Raw genomic sequence first — 22,875 nt, 5'->3', positions numbered from 1 at the left:
GATATTGCCTTAATTAATTTGCCTATTAATAAAGTTGTATAGGATCTTCTTTAGAGCGGATTGTCAGGGGAATATTGTGTCCTTTGATTTAGCTACCCGTAATTGAGCAGGTGGAAGAGTAAGAAGGGATGCAAGTGTTCAGATAGCATTGGGCCACAATAACTTAAAGGTACCACTGACCCTTACTGTTCATTTTCTTTGCTTGAAACATGGAAGATCTAAGCCACTTTCATTTGTAATCACGAAACTATCGTTTTCTTAAGGGTTTTGTTTCACTGTTACACATTATCGTTAAGGTTGAATATAGCATCCTTAACCAACAATTTTTTTTTGCGGGAAGTTTTTTTGAGAATTAACAACCCCAGCCTCCCAGTATATATAACACTCTCGGTTAGTGAAACCCGCCACCCCCAATCACTCGCCTTGTACCCTAGTATTTTGCACTGAACCATTAAAAAAACGTGGCATCTTCTAACTTATGCGTCAATCTATTCCCAAAGGAGTTCGTAGTTAAAAAAGAGCCTGAATCACCAACCCATCAATTCCCAATTCCTTTCCATGTTGAGTCCACTCCCCCTACACCACCGTCCACTAAGAACACTGAAATGACAACCCACTCCGCTCCTTCCTCGGTTAACATGTCTGCGATGATGTCGCCGAGTGATAATGGTAGTAAGAAACTAAAGACTAAGCCTGGTTTCCGTGGTAAGTGCAAAAATTGTATGAAAAAAGATCTTAAGATTGAGAAGCTTTCAACTTTCAAAAACGTTGCTGCTAAGAAAGCTTCAACTTTAAGGGTTAATTCAATGGACATTAAGTCTTTCCTTTTCCAACAGCGCCAGATTATAGATCATCTAGGAACTATGGTTAAGCACCAAGAGACCATTAGCAGTGAGTTGTGTGTCAAAGCTAACGACTCAGGAAATAAGACGGAGATCATAGTGCTTGACTAATATTTCACATTATCATGCTTTTGGTTATAAGATCCAGTTGCATTATAACCTCACTATATTAAATTTCATGTCATCAAGTGTTCTGCGAATGCATTATTGTTTTTTATATTACGTACGCACTCGTATTAGATACTAAATTTACCTAAAACACTATTTTGGGTAATCCAAGTACCTTTTATTAGTAAGATAGTTGCAATGCTTTGTAGTAGGTGATATATCCTTGTTAAGGCTATCTGTATGTTATGTACTTGATGTCATTCACCTTTTAAATTAATCTTACTTCGTACAAACATATTAGTTTGATGAAAGTCCAAAGTAATATCGCATACAAATTACACACCCAAAGTATTTACACTCTGATTTACATTTTTTGTAAACTATGACCATTTATGTATAAGATTTCGTATGGTTAATTTATTACGAAATCAGAAAGAACACCATGGGCACCAAAAAATGGGTAATTTATCTCCCAATTTTTTATTGCATATAGTGTAATAGAAACCCATATGACATAAGGAATAAGAATATGTATAAGCCTTGTACATAAGACCAAATGTACAGTTGCTAACCTGAAAAAAAAGAACCAAATAATAATTCAATTGCATTCATGCTCTAGTCACCCATCCTCTTTATACATAGGCGTCGTTTGTTAACATTTAAAAAAATAGTTTTTTATTTAATTAATTAAAAATTTGACAATTAAACAAAAAATATGTTTGGTAACTCTATTTTTATTTATTAAATTTTAATTAAAATATATTAAAATTTGAAAATAGAATTTTTTTACTTTCAAAATTCTTTTAAATAGTTTTCAATTTTTCTTTTCTTTTTTTTCTTCCATTCTTCAAATCAACATCTCATATTGTTAAACAAAAAATAAAATATAAAAGTTATCAAACGTGTTTACTATTTTTTGTTTTTAAAAACAAAAAACAAAAATAGTTACCAAACATATTTCTATTTGTTAAAAATAAAGAAATAAAAATAAAATAATATTTATATTTTTGTGTTTGATAAATTAAATTTTTTTTTTACCAAACGGGCCCATAAGAAGTAGAAGATGTGAACATTATCCGTAGTTTTGCTCTTTTTATTTCCCACGTAAACTGAAAAGTGAAAAGTGTAGGAGGGAAACACCAACATTTAACCCAATAAGTAACACTTTCCAATATAAGTTACCCGCCCGATGTACATTTGAAGATCACAGATATAAAATTTTCAATTTTGCCTAATTAAAATGAACCCTAATTAAGATTTTGAATATAGAAATTGAAATATATTATATCACGTTTTGGCAAGTCGAAGATTAATTTAATAAAAGTCCTTTTACTAAAAAAAATTAAGTTTTTAACAACAAAATCTCACAATTTTTAAAAAACAGTAGAGGGGAGATATCCTAAATTTCAATATTTAACGCCACGAAATCTAATAAATCACGACTTTCATATTATTGAAATATTTTTTCTACTTTCCTCGTCACTTACCAAGTTGTAGTGTATTCAGGGATTTAAGATCGAGAAAACACGCAAAATATGGAAAGTAACATCTGTACAGTACCGGGCCAAGTTAAATTTTTCAATAAAGATCCACGAGAACTATCAAAAGAAGACATCGTACACCAACACCTTCATACCCTTCAAGAATGGGAAGATTTTTATTACATGTACTCCCAATGAATGGGGTTTAGTGTTCGAAAAGAAGATGTTCGCCGCGAGAAGGCCGATAACTCAGAGTGGCAAAGAAAATGGGTTTGCTCGAAATAGGGCTTCAGAAGAGAGAAGTGGAAAAACCTAACTAATCGAAAGAAAACAGCCAGAGCCATTACCAGGACAGGTTGTCTCGCACTACTCCGGGTAAACTTGGATAGGTAACATGTGGGTGGCGAAAGACTTTAACCCAGTTCATAATCATGACCTAGCTACAAAGACAGAGCTACATTTCCTGCGATCCAACCGAGCTATAACAGATTGTATAGGTGCACAGGTCATATCAATGAGAAGATCGGGCATACGCACTTGCCATATATTAAATCATCTAGCACAAGAAAGGGGAGGACGTGAGTATCTTCCATTCATGAAAAAGGATCTTTACAATTGGATTGGTCGCCAAAGAGGACAGGAAGCAGAAGAAGGGGAAACAGACGTTGAAGTTGCACTCGGTTACCTAGAATGTCTCGGTTTGCGTGACCCTAATTTCTATGAAACACACACAATTGACAAGGACTACAGATTGGAAGACCTGTTCTAGGCCGATGGAAATTTTCGTCGAGATTACAATTTGTTCGGCGAAATCATGGCTTTTGACACAACATATATGAAAAATGCATACAACAAACCATTACTAATCTTCGTCGGGGTGAACCATCATTTCAGAACAATTTTTTTTTAGTTGCATTGTTATATGATGAGATAGAGGAGACATACATATGAGTTTTACAAGAATTCTTAGAGTGCATGAAAAACAAGGCACTGCATGTTATTGTCACCGACGGAGACCACGCTATGGCAAACACAATAAAGGTAGTCATGCTGTAGTCAGTCCACCATTTGTGTTCGTGGCACCTTCAGGCCAACTTAACCAGCAATGCACCTCACCCAGTTTTCAAGGCAAAATTCAACGAGCTCCTTTATCAATATTGTACCGAGGAACAGTTTGAGGATACATGGAACAATATGGTTGGCAAAAACAACTTATGCCAACCGTAAAAGTTGGGCCGAGTGTTTCATTCGGGGAAATTTCTTCGCAGGTCTTACAACCACCCAAAGGTTCGAGTCAATCAATTCCTACCTATCGCACTTCCTAACGAGAAAACTTAAGCTTAGGGATCTTTTCGGCCAAGTGGATGAAGCCATACAGAACATTCGCCACACCGAAAGGGAGGATGACTTCATTAGTAATCACACTTCCCCCAGTATACCAACAAACATCCTCCACCAGTACTACCAAAAAGTTGCCTCCATTCTTACCAGGACCATGTACGAAAAGGTGGCAGAGCAAATCAGTAGTGCTCTTTCGTACTCAGTTGACTCTGCAGATGTAACAGTTAATAGTCGGTCGTACTACTTGACACATTTCCCAAAAGGACTAGCACGAAGTCAAGTGAACTACGACACTGACAATGGCCACATCAATTGTACATGTATGTTGTTCGAGTCCGATGGAATTCCATGTCGTCATATATTCACTGTTATGAAGCACTTGAACATACCTTGCATTCCAGACTTTCTGTTTAAGGCTAGATGGAGGAAGGATGCTAAGAGCTCGGTTGAATTGAATGGTTTCCCCCATTCTAGGGTGCCCACTGATGTGTTGGTATGTACAAGATGGGGATCATTAACATCACGATTCAATGCAATGGGATACTTTGCAACCAAGCAAAGCGACACTTACGAAGAGGCCATGAATGAGATGTCTCGGATGGAGGAGAAATTTAAGTCAATGTGCTTCAAATTTTGTAATCAATCCGGTGACGCAAACATTGAGAAAAATGAGAACCACTCCCACCCATCTAATAGAGTGATCCAAGATCCAGCTCTAATTCGGACTAAGGGGAGGGAACCTAATAAAAATTCAAAAGGAAAGGAGAAGGAGCATGATAACAAGGTGGCTAACAAGAGAAGATGGAAAAACTGCAACGAGTTAGGGCACAACAGGGCGACTTGCAAAGTTCAACCTCAAATTTAAATGACGCAACAATTTCAACCATTTTCTAAGTTTCCATCCACAGAAGAAAGTGTATGTTGTGGCTTCATCCAGCCTGGAGAAAGCAATGACGATGGCAAGAATGACACATCTACACCATGGTAAAATAGCATTTCTGCGAGTGGCAGTATTCCTCTAAATGAAAGTACGATAGCCGGCAGTCATAGTTTTGCGACGCATGGGTGAGTAGAATATATATGGTTACAATTACTTTGTTGTTTGTGTTAAGCTTTATTAGGTTATGAACTTCACCCATGATTTCATATCGTACTTCTTAAAGCTGAAGAAATGAAATAATTAAAATTTTGAATATTTTGATTATTATGAACTCATGGAGTATTATTTCATATTAAAGAGCTTATTTAATCATTATAATGGTAATTATTTAAAAAGTGTAGAGTCCAAGAACTTTACTTAGCTAGTTAGATAGTAGTAGCAATAGTAATAGTTGTAGTATTTTTATGACTCTGGATTTTGGTTCAGACCGGGATTTAGTTGGACACTCGTAGTAACACTTGTAGATTTTCTAAGTTTAACCTATAGTTTTAGAATATTAATTTTAACCTAAGGTTTGATTAATATGACTTGTTTACTTTACAAGCCCCAAGTAGTAACGACCATTATAGTATATGTTATCCCAAAAATCGGAAGTGTGACATGGCATGCATTAATTACACGTGGCTGACACCTGGCAGAACCTGTGTTCGACTATCGACCAGGAAGATATTCGATATCATGCGATCGGTCTCTTCAAACGACCAGTCTGGTCGTATGCACGTAAAAAGCGGAGGAAATCTTAGGCAGTTATGATGGAATCCGAAATTATCTCCCATGATTTCCTGAGTATCCGATTATTTAGGAAATAATATCTGTAACAAATCAATGTAAATCTTCCCTGAGCTTATAAATAGAAGAAGAGGGCTCAGGGAAGAGGACCCCTTTTTTCTTTTCTGACTTCTAGATCACTTGAGATTAGAGTTATCGAATTAATCACATTGTATTGTTCTTCAGAGGTTGGTGAAACTCATTGAACCCTAGTTCTTTGATCACTCCTTTGGATCTCACATCAATAACAATCTAAGTGGACGTAGGTTATTACCAGATCTTGGGGCCGAACCACTATAAAATATCGTGTTCTTATTATTTTCGTCATCACGTTCTTTTCAACGTATTCATCCACGTCAAGCGTATTTTGACTCCGTGTCAGTTGCCCAAAATCAGGGTCAACATTCTGGTGCTTTCATTGAGAGCTTGATATATCATCGTTGAGAAAACCAATGGCGAAGGCTACCAGGAAAACTGGACAGGCGGCCGGCACTGCTCCATCTAACTCGCCTCCTCCTCCTCCCAACGTGGCTGAGGATGAGCCGCATTTGGATTTTGAGGAGGAAGAGATGGATGACGTGAGGCTGAAGAGTACTTTAGGGGCATTGCACGAAGAGCTGACCAATCTGAGAGCCAGCCAGGAAAGTGCTGCCGAAATCATGGCACGGCAACAGCAAGAGATTGAACGGCAGAGCGTGGAGTTAAGCGAGAGGCAGGCGGAGATTGACCGTCGCCAGAGCGAAGCCATGGCAGCCCTTGAGGTAGCCTTGCAATTGGCTAGGAATCAGGCTGCACCTGCCTCACAGCCTGATCAACCTATGAATGGGCCAACGCAAAGAGGCCCCAATCCTAGCCCACCTATCCAAACCTCAAGTCCGCAAAGGCCCGAACAGCCTCAGGTGCCCCATGACGATGTCCCACTGGACCCTGAGGCACAGCCTTCATCCTAAGCTGGTCGCGACAATCCCCCGCATCAGAGGCAGAATAGGACCGAGCATCAGCCTCGTAGTCCTAGACGCCATAGGGGCGACGAGCCAAACCTTCCGAACAGAGGTCGGAATCCTCCTGCTAACAGGAGGAACTCAGAGTTAGGCTCTGTGGTCCGAGATCCCCCACGGCATGATAATGCACGGGGACATAACGACCAACGCAGGCCACCCTCTAACGCTCGGGACACTTTAGCCCGGGAAGGAAATCGAGGGAATGGTCGATCCCACCATAGCCAATCAAGATTCAGAGATGGCCATGGTTATAATGAGGCCGACTCAGGCAAAGGAAATGCCGGTCGGAGGAATGACGAAAGAGGTGAGAATAGGAATCAGCCACCTCAGGATGACCAACCCAATAGGCGAGATGCTGGGGGGCAACCCAAGCAGAATAACGTCTTCGACCGGCTCGGAGCTAGCGAGCAGCGGAGAAGAGACGAGGACTTGAGAGATGTGCTCAATGATCGTCGCGAGCGACATGGCGAGAACATCCCCCAGTGACAGAGGCCACAACGATTCCTATCGCTGTACAAGCCTAGATAGATGCCCTCAACCAGGCGGTGCAACAGCTGGTCGGGGGAAGAACATCTTACATCAACCATGATAGGAGGAAAGGCACTCCTTTCGTCTAGAGGATAGCTATGGCAGAAACTCCAAGCAAGTTTAAAATGCCTACGCTTCTGAACTTTGATGGGTACGGTGACCCAGTATCTCACGTCAATAAGTTTGAGATACAAATGGACATTCAGAAAGTGTCCAAAGATGCTCGGTGCAGGATCTTCCCTGCAACACTTTCTGATGCCGCACAGGAGTGGTTTTTCAAGTTCCCTCCTGCGAGCATAGTTTCCTGGGAGATGTTCGTAAAGGAGTTTTACGGACAGTTCTACGCAGGTCGTGTGCATCCGACCGAGGCAAACCAGCTGGTTGAAATTCACCAGCAGGATGGAGAATCGCTGAAGGACTACATCCATCGCTTTATGCGAGCAGCAGTTGGAGCAAAAATAGTGGGGGATGAAGGAAAAATGATGGCCATAACCACAGGGGTTAGGCGTCGCACCCCCCTCTGGAAAAGCCTCCGAAAGGAAGGGGTTAGAACTACCCAGGAATTCTTGGACCGAGATGATCGTTATATCAAGCTCGAAGATACCATTGCCGACGATGGAAAGCCTCCAGGCAAGGATAAGAAGGCTGCAGAGCCCGCCAAAGCCGCCAATGGGTCTAAGCCTAACAGCAACGGCAAAGGCAACGGCAATGGCAAGAATGGTGGAAAACGGCCACACAATGAGCCTTCCACCTCCGACAATAAACGAGCCAAGGGTAATCGTTATGAACCTCGGTTCACTAACTACACTGCCCTAGTTGAGTCTCGGGGAGAGGTTTATCAGGCCACGAGTTCCAGTGTGCCTTATAAGAAGCCTGCCCCTATTCGAAAGGATATTTCGAAAAGAGACACTTCCAAGTTCTGTCGTTATTATAACGACTACGGGCATGATACCAACGAATGCAACCAGCTGAAGGATGAAATCGAGTTCCTTATTAGACAAGGACACTTGAGAAGATACGTACGGGCCTCGGGAAATTCCCAACGAGAAGCTCCGGGTAGCAACGAGCAGGCGCCCACGCGCCAACGCTCGCTACCTTTGCAGCCTGCCCCCGTGACTGGCACACTGTTAACCATTTGTGGAGGCCCACACCTCGTGGAAAACAACGGAAAGGCCAGGGAATGATACGCTCAGACTCTGCGCCACGACCAGGACATCGAGATGATGACTGTGGAGGACCGCGCGCCAAAAAAGGTTCGGTCAGAAGAGGGCGAGATAACCTTCTCTGATAGCGATGCCCAACATGTCCGGTTCCCACATTCCGATCCACTGGTCGTGGATATCCAAATGGCCAACATGATGGTGAAGAGAGTGCTGGTCGATACAGGAAGTTCGGTGAATATCCTGTATAAGTCTTCGCTGGAACGTATGAAGTTGTCCGTTAAAGATCTGGAGCCCTGCAACCAGACAATATACGACTTCTCTGGTGAGGGACTTGCCCCCACAGGATCAATCAGACTACCAGTGACGAAGGGTACATCGCCTGCTACCAGGACATTACTCGCTACTTTTATAGTAGTCGATTGTCCTTCGGCGTACAATGCCGTCATTGGGAGGCCTATACTGGTTGATCTACGGGCCGTCACCTCTATGTGGCACTTAGCCATGAAATTCCCGACAGACGCAGGGGTAGGACACGTGTTGGGAAACCAGAGGGAGGCTAGGGAGTGCTACAACACCTCAGTCACGAAGGCAAAAAAAGGAACATGAAAGAGCACTACCTCAGATAGGTTGCAGATGGCAATTGACACACAAGCCCAATCCGGTGATGAAGTCACCAAATAGGGTGTTGCCCAAAGTGAGGATAGAGATCTAGATCCTCGCTTCGGGGATTTTGAAGAGAACGTTGGACCCGTTGAGGACCTGGAAGAGGTCCAACTCGACGAAAAAGACCCGACCAAAGTCGTGAAGGTCGGGAAAAACCTAGAACCAACCACGAAGCATGCACTGGTGGAATTTTTGCGAAAGAACCAGGAAGTCTTAGCCTGGTCGCACAAAGACATGGCTGGGATAGACCCTGCAGTTATCAGCCATGTCCTGAACATAGACAAGACTTTTCCACCCGTGCAACAAAAAAGAAGGCTGCTCGATAAGGATCGATCGAGAGCCTTAAAAGAAGAAGTTGAAAGGTTAAGGGAGAATGGGTTCATCAGGGTGGCGTTTTATCCATCGTGGGTCTCTAATCCGATACTAGTTCCCAAGCGTAACTGCAAATGGCGAACCTGTGTGGATTTTACGGACCTCAATAAAGCCTGCCCAAAGGACTGCTTCCCACTCCCAAGAATCGACGAGTTGGTCGATGCTACTACAGGACACGAGATCCTCTCCTTCATGGATGCATATTCTGGCTACAATCAGATTAGCATGCATCCCCCTGACAAGGATCACACCAGCTTTCGGACCGATACGGGCTTATAATGTTATAAAGTAATGCTCTTCAGACTGAAAAATGCAGGTGCGACTTACCAGCGGTTAGTTAACCACATGTTTAAAGAGCTGATTGGGGTAAACATGGAGGTATACGTGGACGACATACTGGTAAAGTCTAAAAAGGCAGAAGGACATGTGAAGGATTTACAAGAATGTTTTGATGTATTGAGCAAATACCAGATGAAGTTAAATCCCCTCAAATGTTCCTTCGGAGTTGGATCAGGGAAGTTTTTTGGGTTCATTGTAAATTCAAGAGGAATCGAGGCCAACCCCGACAAGATAAAAGCCCTGATCAACATGAAATCACTAGAAAGGATAAAAGATGTACAAAGTTTAACCGGGAGGATTGTAGCCCTAAGTAGATTTATTTCAAAATCAACAGACAAATGCGTCCCATTTTTCATTCTACTTAGAGGCAATAAGAAATTTGAATGGACAGGAGACTGCGAGCAAGCTTTCCAGGCCTTGAAAGCCCATATGGCACAACCTCCCATTTTATCAAAGCCGATCGAAGGAGAAACTTTGTTCATTTACCTGGCGATCACTGAAGTTGCTGCTAGTGCGGTACTAGTACGAGAGGAAGAAGGTGTACAAAAAGCAGTTTACTATGTGAGCAAGAGGCTGATCGGGGAAGAACTGAGATATCCACCTAACGAAAGGTTAGCATATTGCTTAATCCTGGCCTCAAGGAAGCTGCGCCCTTACTTCCAAGCCCATCCTATCACAGTCTTAACCGACCAGCCCCTTCGGCAAGTCCTCCAGAAACCAGAAGCAGCTGGGCGTCTATTAAAATGGGCAGTCGAACTAAGGCAGTTTGACATTACATATTCACCGTGAGCAGCAGTGAAAGGACAAGTCTTGGCCGACCTTATTGCAGAGTTCACATAACTCCCAAATAGCGAGCAGTGCGAAAAGCCTAGCGCGCCTGAACCTCAAGATGAAGTTCCTTCGTGGAAGTTATTCATGGACGGGTTGTCCAACGAATCCCACGCAGGAGCGGGAGTGATATTGATAACGCCAGAAGGGCATCGATTTCACTACGCCATTAGGTTCGACTTCACCGCGTCAAATAATGAAGCCGAGTATGAAGCACTCCTTGCTGGATTGAGAATGGCCAAAGACACGAGCATAAAGGCGCTTGATATTTACAGTGATTCACAGCTGGTAGTAAGCCAAGTTCTAGGGGAATATCGAGCGCGAGGCCTAAAAATGGTGGCCTACTTGAATAAAACAAAAGACCTGCTAGCCCAGTTCACGAAGTATACCCTCCAGCAAATACCGCAGGATCAGAATTCGAATGCAGACGCCTTAGCCAAACTCGTGAGCACGAAAGATGCTGACACTTTGAACATTGTGCCAGTAGAAAGATTAAGTGAGCCAAGCATACGAGCAATAGAAGCCAGTATGGAAATCCGAATGGAAGATAAATGGATGGTGCCTTACTTGGAGTATCTGACAAAAGGTGTACTACCAATGGATAGGAACAAGGCCAGAACTCTGCAAAGGCAGGCTGCTAGGTACATACTGGTCAATGGTGTTATGTACCGAAGAGGATATTCCATGCCACTACTCAGGTGCGTTACACCAGAAAAAGCTAAGGAGCTGATGAAAGAGGTACATGAAGGCTTCTGCGGGGATCACGCTGGGGGGAAAAGTTTGGCAAAAAAGATTCTAAGGCTAGGTTACTTTTGGCCAACTATGAATGAGGATTCGATGGAGTTTGTACGAAAATGCGATAAATGTCAAAGATTTTCCAAAATTCCACGAGCAGCTCCAAACGAGTTGAAACAGATGTAGAGCTCGTGGCCTTTTGCAGTATGGGGGATAGATTTGATTGGATCCCTGACAACGGGAAAAGGCGGAGTAAAGTACGCAGTTGTGGCAGTTGACTACTTCACCAAATGGGTCGAAGCTGAACCACTCGCTACCATAATGACCAAGAATGTTCTTGACTTCGTCATCAAGAACATTGTTTGCCGGTATGGTTTTCCTCGAAAGATTGTTTCAGACAATAGAACCCAATTTGACAGCGACTTATTCACCGACTTCTGCGAAAGGCACGATATTATCAAAAGTTTTTCTTCAGTTGCGCATCCACAAGTAAACGGGCAGGTTGAGGCCGTGAATAAAACTCTTAAGGACACTCTGAAGAAGAGGCTTGAAGACGCTAAAGGAGCATGGCCAGAGCAGCTGCTTGAGGTCCTCTGGTCGTATAGAACTTCTCACCGAACGACGACAGGTCATACCCCATTTTCCTTAGCCTACGGATATGAGGCCATGTTGCTGGTCGAGTTAGATCCCCCCTCACATCGACGCATAACATACGACCAAGACTAGAACAGCCAACTGATGATGGAGTCCCTAGACTCAATTGATGAAATCCGAGAAAAAGCCTAACTCCGAGTCGCTGCGTACCAGCAAAAGGTCGCCCGGTACTTTAACTCGAAAGTAAAAGAAAGAAAATTCAACGTCGGTGACTTGGTGCTACGACGAGTTTTCTTGAATACCCGCGACCCCACTGCTGGAGTGCTCGGACCCAATTGGGAAAGACCGTACCAGATCGAAGAAGTCCTTCACCCGGGCACCTATAAACTTGCACGCCTAAACGGAGATCTCATTCCACGCTATTGGAATGGAGAACACCTGTGCAAGTATTATCAGTAAACAATCCTTTTTAAAGGACTGACTTGTATTAAGTTTTACTTTTTACAAGTTTCGAAAAAGGGTTAGCCACGTTGTATGGCTAATCGCTTATAAGTGTAAGATCCTTTTTTAGGATCGCTCGCAAAGACATGTTTAGTCCATTTTTAATACGAGATTATAAGGGACTGTGCGCAGCCAGTCATTCTTGCCAACTTTTGTAAATTTATTTTTACAAGTATTTGTTCATTACGTGTGTTGTTTTGCTGTATTACAAGTGTTAAATTTTGCAACGAGTAGTAATGTTCGCACAGGTCGTGGTCAAGGCAAGTGACCAAGGACCTAAAGCTCCTCGATCACTTGGGGGGCATATAAGGTACATCGATAGCAAAGCGTACCATGAGGTACGTAAACACATGAACAAAATAAGTGAAAGCATGCTTCGGTACTTAGAGCATTTTTCAAAAATGTTTTGTAAAATCAAACCAAAGTACTATGCTAAGTTCGGTCATCCGAACAGGTATTATAATAAAAGAAGCATTATAACATCAGAAAGGCAGACGTTTACACAGCGAGCATTAGTGCTCGGATGTAAATATGAAATTAAAAGAAAAAAAAACCTTTACACCGCGAGCAGTACTGCTCGGATGTAATTGTTCAAACATAAGCAAAAGAGTTGCCCTCGCAGCAATAAAAGAAAAAAAATTGTCTTTACAAAAAGACCCGTGGGCCATAAAAGCTGGAAAAAATAATAAAAAAATATTAATTTTGCTGGGGGGCAGGAGGGTCCTCTGGGTTAGGAGCACTCTGATCAGTCGGAGGTCCAGCTACAGCATCAGCAGCAGGGGTTTGGGCCTTGGCTCTCTCTTCCGCCTCCAACCGAGCAGCGCACTGCGCCATCAGCGTCCTTTGCAACCGCTCGGAGAGATAGTTAATGTTGGCCTCCCGATTGTGCTTCTAGAAGTCATAAAAGCAGAGGAAGGTGGCTTCCTTATACTTCTTCAGAGTTTTAAATATGTCCTCCTCGAGCTCGCGCACCCGCTCCTCAAGCTTCTTTGCCTCATCCCTGCTGGCAGTCAGATCGAGTGTGAGCTGTTTACACTCTTGGGTGTGGAGTAGAGAATGCTCCCTCCATTTGTGCCGCTCATTGATAGCTTTCTTCAGGGCCTCTTGACTTCCCTGAAGCTCTTGAGTGAGGTTGGCTTGGTCCTCGCATAGTTGTTCATTCAGCTTGCACAGCTCCTTGTTCTCCTCGAGCAACTTTTTCTTCTCATCCTCAAGTGCTTACTTGGACTGAGCAAGCCTAGAGTCAAAGTTCTGCCCGCGAGAAACCAGCGCCCCAGTACGGCGCCAGCCAGCAGTTAGAGACAGCAGTCCCTGAAAACAAAAAATGAAAAATTAAGGAATAGAATTCAGAATAAATGATGAAACAACAGAAATTGACTTACGCTGACTATTTCGTTCAACCCTCGGTTGATGATTTGGTCGGCCTCCATTGAGGCAGTTTCATTGATGGCGGCCTGGCTGCGTTTGTGCTTCGAGAGCTTGTAGATCCTCTCCCTGGCCGACCCAACCATGAGGCTGGACAGGGAGCCTTCAGACAAGTTGTCCAGAGTCTCTCTACCAGCAGCCCTGGAAGAAGGTTGTGATTCTCAGGTGCGGGCATCGACTGTTCGGTGGGAGGCGGAGGTGTCATGTTCTCCTTAGAAGGGCTGGCACCGGGAGTATCCTCTGTTCGAGCCTTCTTTGAAGGGGTCTTACTGCTTTCCCCTCGGGCCCTTTTGTTGTCCTTCGGGACAGAGGCAGCAGCAGCAGTTTGGTAATGCTCGAAGAAGTCATTAGAGTCCATACCTGCACAAAGGAAAACAATTCGAACAGTTAGATTAAAGGATCACGAGGAGCAGAGATCAAAGTGAAAGGATTACAAGTAAAATACCCAAGCTACACCTACTGGTCGTAACATTATCTACTGAACTACCTAGTCCCTGGAAGAAATCTGAGTTTAAAGAAGGGGCGTTCCTAAAGTTTCCGTCCCCATTAAATAGATGGGAAGGAATTGGCAGATTATTCAAAAACGAGAATGATATACCATTTACTTTCGACGAGTCGTCAGACTGTTCGGTAGGCTCAACAGCCTTTTGTTTCCCCTTGCCCTTAGGGAACGAAGGTTCTGCTGCTCGGTGGGGAACAGCAGGTTCCCTGATTGTAACCCCAGTTGGCCTCCTTCTAGGAGGAGGCACCTGAGGTTGCTGCTCGGGTCCCTGCTCAGCTCCCACATCAGCGTGAACACCACCCGCTGCGGGTTCGCTGGTCGCAGGTTAGGAGCCCTTAAGGCCAGCCAACCTAAGGTTAGCCTCATTGATCAAGTTTTTTACACTCTTAGCAGCATTTAACGTACTGACTAAGAGGGCTGCCCTCGACTCCATTCCTGGAGTGGGGGTCGGGCGTAACCATGGACTTGGAACACAATGGAACAGTGAAGTATTACGACAAAAAAGATTTAAAGCACAGGAACTACTGTTTTAAGGATCATTATTTTCCTTACCTCCTCGAGTGAAGGCCAGATTATCCGCGGCAATGTCAGGCGTAAGGAAGTACTCATGATGATACTTCCCCACGTTGGAGATGTGAGTGGTGTCGAACAGAAAAGTGCATCCAGTCTCCTGGTGGCAGAAATGAAAAAACCCCGTACCATCTTGGTTGGGGTTGGACTTGAGATCAAACAGATAATTGACCTCATGAGGAGAGGGGGCTGGCCATTTCTTGAGCTTATAAAGGATATAGAGCGCGGCTAGCATCCTATACCTGTTCGGGGTAATTTGAAAAGGGGCCACCCCAAAGTAGTTTACTACCCCTTAGAAAAATGTATGAAGAGGTAGGGTAGCACCCGCCTCGATATGGTATCTCGACCAGGCACTATAAGCCCCTCCTGGCAGGTTGGCTCGCTGGTCGATGGAAGGTCTGACTAGGGTTATCCCCGTCAGATTGTACTTATTTAAATAGTTGCTGATCATCCGAATAGTCATCGTACTTGAGAGTACCACATGCCACTCGACAGCCGGATGGTCGGCGTGGCGAGGACGGGCACGCCTCTAAACTTCGATTTTAGGAGGGAATTCACCTCGACCACTGGTCGAGGGAGTATCAGCAGGAGGCTGACTTGGAGAGTAAGGATTGCGTCTTGTTCTAGCCTTGGTTTTTGTTCTGGCCATTTTCTGAGTAGGAGCTGGTGGAGGATTTGGGTTAGAACGTGAAAATGGAATTTCTGGAATCAACGTGGATGGATTTTCTTCGCCCTCGAGCAGTTGGGCCAAGAGTTCATCTTCGATAGGTCTTTCTCCCCCCCAAGGGTCTTGCATATGAACTGCAAACAGACAATGGAGGAGATGAGACACAATCCGCGAAGTAGTGGGAGGAGTTGGGATAATGTTACTCGTGCCTAAATAACCAGCAGCATCCTAGTCCTACACTAACTTCAACATGGGTAGTTTAAAAGGCGGATAGAAACAAAAAGGAAAGAAAAATGTTTTCTGAAAAGAACTTTTTCAACTCTTGAAGGGTGGGAATTTTTTTTGGTTTTTTCACCTGGCTTAAAGGTTGAATCTTTCTTCAACCCAATGCCCTAAATAAGAGATTCTATATATCAAGGTATCGACCTAACCTATACAAGGCATAAAAACGCACTTTTACCTAGCAATAGATGGCTTATACCAAGAAACTCTTAAAACCCTATTCAAGAACGCAGAGTTCACACGGTACAGAAATAGCATGCATGGCGTAATAAAAAGCTTAAAGAACGAAGTTCTTACCTGGGCGAAATGAGGATTCGGAGAAAGATGGGAGCTTGAATTAGAAGACTTGCGGCAAGACGTCGGACTGGTTTTCGAAGCTCTGAACATTGGTGCAAGTTCTTGGAGATTCTGGCAAAGGTGATGGGTAAAAATTTCTTGAAAGAGAAGAAAGGCCTACTTATAGGGATCGAAGGGACAGACAAAAGGCAGTAATCATCACTTCCCACTTTCGAAACGTGGGAAAGTAGACAAGCCGTCAGATTGCCTTTTTGGAAACCGAAAAGGCTTGATTAGACATAATTATGTCATGGTTTTCGAAAATGCACGGGGACTTTGACGGACGTGGGAAGGTGAACGGTTGTTCCCTTAAGTTTCTTTATTACTGGTCGCACTAAACAAACTTGGGAGGCAAATGTTATCCCAAAAATCAGAACTGTGACATGGCAGGCATTAATTACACGTGGCTGACACCTGGCAGAACCTGTGTTCGACTATCGACCAGGAAGATATTCGGTATCATGCGATCGGTCTCTTCATACGACCAGTCTGGTCGTATGCACGTAATACGCGGAGGAAATCTTAGGCAGTTATGATGGAATCCGAAATTATCTCCCATGATTTCCTGAGTATCCGATTATTTAGGAAATAATATCTGTAACAAATCAATGTAAATCTTCCTTGAGCTTATAAATAGGAGAAGAGGGCTCAGGGAAGAGGACCCCTTTTTTCTTTTCTGACTTCTAGATCACTTGAGATTAGAGTTATCGAATTAATCACATTGTATTGTTCTTCAGAGGTTGGTGAAACTCATTGAACCCTAGTTCTTTGATCACTCCTTTGGATCTCACATCAATAACAATCTAAGTGGACGTAGGTTATTACCAGATCCTGGGGCCGAACCACTATAAAATATCGTGTTCTTATTATTTTCGTCATCACGTTCTTTTCAACGCATTCATCCACGTCAAGCGTATTTTGACTCCGTGTCAGTTGCCCAAAATCAGGGTCAACAGTATATATGACATATATGATATGCTTATAGTATATGTTATGGTATGTTTTTAGCATATGATATGAATTTTATGTATATGATTTATGTTAGATTTTCCTTGTTGGGTATTAGGCTCGTTCCTTTATGTTTATATGTGCAGAAAAATAGCTATGGTGGCGGAAAGGTTCTTGGCAGCTTAGGGGTTGTGTATTGAGGCAGGATGGAATCGATGGATTGAGCGTTTCGATTCGAGGATGAAGTCGCTTCTTGGTATTTGAAAAATTATGCTTTATATGTATTTTTCGCACTTTATTTTGTAATCCATTTATTTAAAGTTATGTTATGTTTTTATTTTAAAAACAATGGGATCCCATATCCTACTTTAAATTTTATGTAGTTTAACATTTGCTTTATAGTTTTAAATAAAGTTATGATGTTTTTATATGTAAGTGTAGAGTAGTGGGTCATTCCAAAAAGCATGAGTGCTTTCCTTTCCAATTTATATTATAACCCAATTTTGAAGGATAATTAAATATACCGAGAAATGGATTCAATTTTTATAACTCCTCATTTGTATCACTCAAAGACATATATTTGGTTTCTGTAGTCAATAAGGGGAGGATGTTGTATGTAACTGGGAAAATGTAAAAAATAAGATCCATGTAAGACCGATCTGTAGAACAACACTTTTTAACAATGTAGTTATGAATCCTTTAGTTGGCAGAGGTTCATAAAAAAAAATTATACCTGCATATAGATATAGTCGTAATTGGGGGATGGGAGGTGCTATTTGAGTATGGAAACAACCAAGTTTACTTAGACTAGATGAACCTACTCTCTAGATAGGTGCACTGTCATGTGGTACTCAAACAATTTCTTCATGATGGGAAGGGTGTCCCACTAAGTCTCCTCAAGTGTAACTCTGACATTCATTTAGAGTAATACTAGTGAACATAATTCCATTATAAGTTATTAATTATCAAAAGCACTACAAATGCATATTATGAAAGTTTAGTCAAATAATCTGACAAACAAGTCATTGTGACATATGCCACCTCAAGAAACTAACAACCCAAACCTAATTGAACAACACTTAAAAACTAACAAACCATTCATACTCGGTGAAACTAATGCAATGCAATGCCCACATAGACAAACATAGACAAGGATAGTATCATAACGTTTTGAAGTTACAAACAATGGAGTTGTTCATCCTCTTCTACCTTCCTTTGCAAATGGACGCCGACCCTGTTGTGCACTTTTTCATCTAGATATTGTTGGTATCTAGTCACTGCCTCAGACTTAAGTTCATCCACTACTTCAGACAACCTTTGGTAGTCGTCCTTGGAAGCAATCCTTCTCAATCCTTCTAATTCGTTGCACCGTTGAACAATTTCGGCCTCCAACTCCAATATCTTCGCTTCCATTGACTTGTTACGTTCCTCCAACATACCTTTTTCAAAATTGATTTGCCAAATCAAGAACTTCTTATCCTCCAATTTATCCTTTAGATCATTAATGTACTCTAAAGGTTGTGGGGGGAGGGTTGTTATTCTACAGTGCGTGAACTCTTCCAGTTCCGGGCAGAGGTTTTCTTGATGGGCGACCTCAGGGAAAACCTCTCGATTGCATGAGTCGAATGAGGAGCCGGAATCCATAGTAGATGGTTGGTCGTAAATAAATGGGAGTTTATAGTGTTCCATACATATGCACACTAATAACATAGTCCAAACAAGAGCATAGGACATGGATGGTGTACTCTAGAAGTCATTGAGAGGTGTAGGTATGCCTAAGTGCCATAGGCATTATGACACAAATTTTAAGTGGGACCAATATGAGGCCACACTATTATTTCTTATAATACATTGCTGCAGCAGTGACATTTGAAATAAATGCAAGTAACAATGCATGGTCGTGTTATGACCAAATAACAATGCATCCACAAAATTGGCCCCACTATGGATATTAAAATCAAATTTGGATATGACATGAAGGTGTGGTGAGGGTGGGTAGCATTTGAGTCAAAGAAGCCATAACGTGTATAAATACTCCAAAAAATCGGTGGATCCCACGACAGTGTAGTCAATTTCAAAATACTTTTGGTAGTCGGTCAATCATTCAATGCTTGGCGGGTATTGTGGGATATATGGGTTCTCAATGCACATATACACTAATGTACATGTAATATAATAAGATAAAACTAGTGGAAACCATAATAAATTGCCATTACATAAATCCAACACCGGTATAAACACATCTGTGCATTGGACTTCTCTTTTGGCGAACAGAGACATTGAGGGTAATATTTCGAAAAGATGATGGCCACCTCAGCCAACGATTCAGAGCTGAACAAATGTGACATAATTTTGGATGCGGACGCAGACACTGACGCTGGAGCCATACAAACGATGGATTCAAGCTGCAACACCATCGCAACGGATTTAATTCCCCCGGTTTACTTTCGATCCACCCAGGTGGCTGTAGGCATAAAGTTAACAACCATATCCCCACACCCGGTTGTTAAGAAACCTAACGTCGCCAAATTAGAGTATCCAAAACCCACTGACATTGAATGTTTTATTAAGGAATAGATTGGGAAGTTTGACAAGGGTATAACGAAGGCTCAGTTACTCCGAGCTAAGATTGAGAAGAAAGGTTTGAGCAGCTTAACCGTCGGTGCTATGCAAGATGCACTAGACACTATGGTTTTGTGTTTCCAAGAGTTGGAGGATGTTGTCTAGTGATAGAGAATTAACAAGCTAATGTAGTAGTTCTATATATAATGGATATTTGGTTTGTGTAGTCACTCTTTTTCAGTAACCATGGTTGCCGATGTGGCCATATGGTTCTATAAAGTAAACATGAGTGTCTGTGTCCAATGTATTAGTATAAAGGATCATGTTGTGCGAACCCTTTTGTTATAATTAGAAATCAAAATATGTGTAATGTTACCTATTTTCATATCTTTCAGCATCCTCTTGTTTTGGATTGAAACTGAAAACAATTGATATTGTGTTTAGTATTTACTTAAAATACTAGAGGGAAGATGTTCAACTAATCTTTTGAGTGTGGTGTGAACTTAATTTGCAACAAGTTATTGTATATATAGGAAAAATCAATGCAAGAGAGTTGAATTGAATTGCTATGGAGGGGTAAAATCTAGTTGAGCAAAAAAAGTTGAACTTTCATTCAATTAAAGAGCATAAATGTAACAACGCACCAGGTCGAACCCCCTTCCTCGTTTAACAACTCAGATAGCACCTTCCCAGTTGTGCTAACAAAATTTCATGAAATCATTAGAATTTTATAAATATATATTAATACCACTTCTGAAAGATATTTTTTTAAAAAATTATGGTGAAACAAATTATAGAATATAGTTATACATCATTAAAAATTTAATTTTGTAGTTATGAACATAGCTGCAAAATGCGGAGATTGTTTTCCCAAAATGATGTGGAGTTTCACTGAAACACTAATATATCATAACTATTTAATACATTAGTATTTCAACTTATTAAAGAGAAGTCCCCGTTATTCTGATGCAACTTATTAAAGAGAAGTCGAGTAAAAATGAAACGGTAGAAAACGTTGATTACTTCGTGGTCTTATGCAGTTAAAAACGTATCAAGGGCATGTTTATGTGAATTATATTATAATATGATGTTAAATTCATGCATGTGGGTCCACATTTCGTCATACGGGCAATTTGGTAATTTGCCCGGCTGAGGGCGTAATTATGTATTTTCATGCATGTTGGTCATAACGGGATTAAGTTTGGAGCTCAGGGTGAGTCTCCGGATAATTTGGTGATTACAGCGTTGCCGGGGATTAAAGGGTAACGGGATATGAATTATTCGTATTTGAGAATATCTACAATAACGGGAATTTGAGGGTGTTAATTATGATTAACAAAACACGTGGGAAATGACGGTTTTACCCTTTGGAGCCTTTAGAAAACTTTAAATGACCTAGGGGCAATTTAGTCTTTTCACCCGTACAATATGTTTAAGCCATTGAAGACTGTGGAGACCCGTCTTCAGACATTAGATGATCTGCTTCAGATGGAGGTGAAGATGCATGGGGAGACCCGTCAAGGGAAAGAACAAGCTGTAATGCCCCGAAATCCGTAATGTGGTTTAATGGCTGGATTAGTAGGTCGGGAGGGCCATAACTGTTTAATTATGCCATTAAATGATAATATGCATGTTTATGTGAATTATATTATAATATGATGTTATACGCATGCATGTCAGTCCACATTTAATTATTATGATATTTTTGTAATTTGGCCCGTTGAGAGTATAATTGTCTATTTGTATGCATGTCGGTGATATAATGTTGAGACCACATTATATTGTGGGTTTGTTCGAGCTATTCGGCATGAGACGATCATGGAATATTAATTAGCGGTCTAGTCATAACAGGTTTAAGTTCGGGCCTCGAGATGAGTCTCGGGGTGATTTTAATGATTAGAGCACTACTGGGAATTAAAGGGTAACAGGATATTAATTATTGGTGTTTGAGATTATCGAGAATAGCGGGAATTGGAGAGCGTTAATTATGATTAACGAGATGGGTGGGGAATACCAATTTTTCCCTTGGGAGCCTTTAGAAACCTTTATTTGACCTAGGGGTATAATGGTCTTTTCACCCCTAGGATTGATATAAACCATTTTAGGCTGTGAAAGAGGTAGAAAAACAGAGCATCTTCAAGAGCCTTCCCGTATCTTTTTCTCCTTCAGTTTCCTTTGAGATTTTTGAGCCATTCTTGAGGATTCAAGCTTGGGAAGTAAGCCTCACGAGTTTGGGAGAGTGTTCCTCCATTGAAGAGCATCATAAGCTGAGCTTTGGGTAAGTTTCTATACCTTGAATTCTCTGGTTTTCCTTGTTTTGGTTCTAGTTTTCTGTTCTGATTTCTAGGTTGAATACTTGGTTTTGTTGGGAGATTTGGCTAGGGTTCTTATGGTTGTGATGTTTGGGGTATGTTAGGATGGTTTTTGGGTTCATTTGGCACCAAAAATGGGATTTGGAAGCATTGGAAACAGGTTGGAATTGAAGGAGTCGAAGAAGAAAGTTTCAGGGGAGTTTCTGTCTGGGGGTAGCGCTACATCGCCCACCCTAGGGCGCTAGAGTGCTACACAGGTTTCTTTTGGTCATTTTTGGGGTTCTAAGAATAGCGCTGGGGCGCTAGGGAGTAGCGCTATAGCGCTACTCTGTTCCTTCTGAATCCCATTTTGAGTGTTTTTAAGTGTTTTTGGCTCGGGGTTTCAATCCTTAAGGCCCGCGATCGAATCTACTCACCGTGTGGGCATGTTGCGAGGTTCCGAGAGTGGGGTTTAGGTTAAGACCCTTTCATTGTTGATTTTCATTAATGGGGGTTATAATTGGTTGTGATTAGGTAACCGCTAAGGAACCAAAAGGTTGATCATTCTCAGGAGTCATTCTTATTATATTTCTCGCTCGAACTTGAGGTAAGAAAACTGCACCCTGTGTATATGACAAGCATGATTGTTGTTGAGGCATGTTCGTTGATAAATGTGGACATTGCTTGCATATTAAATGCTAGAGAATGTTTTTTACTTGTGTATGGCACTAATTAGTCAGGGACGGCACTGGTCGCGTATCACTGACCTAAGAGTCAGAAACGGCATAAGCGTCTTGAACGTAGAGTCGAATGAAGATTAGATCTAATCGATATCAGCGTTGAATGACTCTATGACATTAATGCTGGACCGACCCTAAGGTCGATGAAACTTATAAGCGCTTCACTAGTCTAAGCTAGTTACTCAGAGCCAGGGCCTAAGGCCTAGGTGGCAGTTTGTCACATGGCTAGGGAACGATGTTCCAGGGTTATGACTCTATGGTCATGAGGAAGGTTATGTTGGTGACTAGTCACCATGTACCTATCCTGTTTAAGCTACTAAAAGGTTCACTTAACTTTTAAGCCTCGGT

General features: G+C 42.0%; 1 protein-coding gene across 1 annotated transcript; it reads left to right on the top strand.

Annotated features, from left to right (window-relative positions):
- Window positions 1-3,536: 3,536 nt before the first annotated feature.
- On the top strand, window positions 3,537-4,637 carry LOC133779377 (protein FAR1-RELATED SEQUENCE 5-like). Its single transcript, XM_062219348.1, has one exon. The coding sequence runs from the start codon at window positions 3,537-3,539 to the stop codon at window positions 4,635-4,637; it is 1,101 nt and encodes a 366-aa protein (XP_062075332.1).
- The last annotated feature ends 18,238 nt before the right edge of the window (window positions 4,638-22,875 follow it).

Source organism: Humulus lupulus, chromosome 5, assembly GCF_963169125.1.
Source record: "Humulus lupulus chromosome 5, drHumLupu1.1, whole genome shotgun sequence".
NCBI lineage: Eukaryota > Viridiplantae > Streptophyta > Magnoliopsida > Rosales > Cannabaceae > Humulus > Humulus lupulus.
The sequence above is the reverse complement of the archived record's forward strand: the minus strand, read 5'-3'. Positions and strand labels throughout refer to the sequence as shown.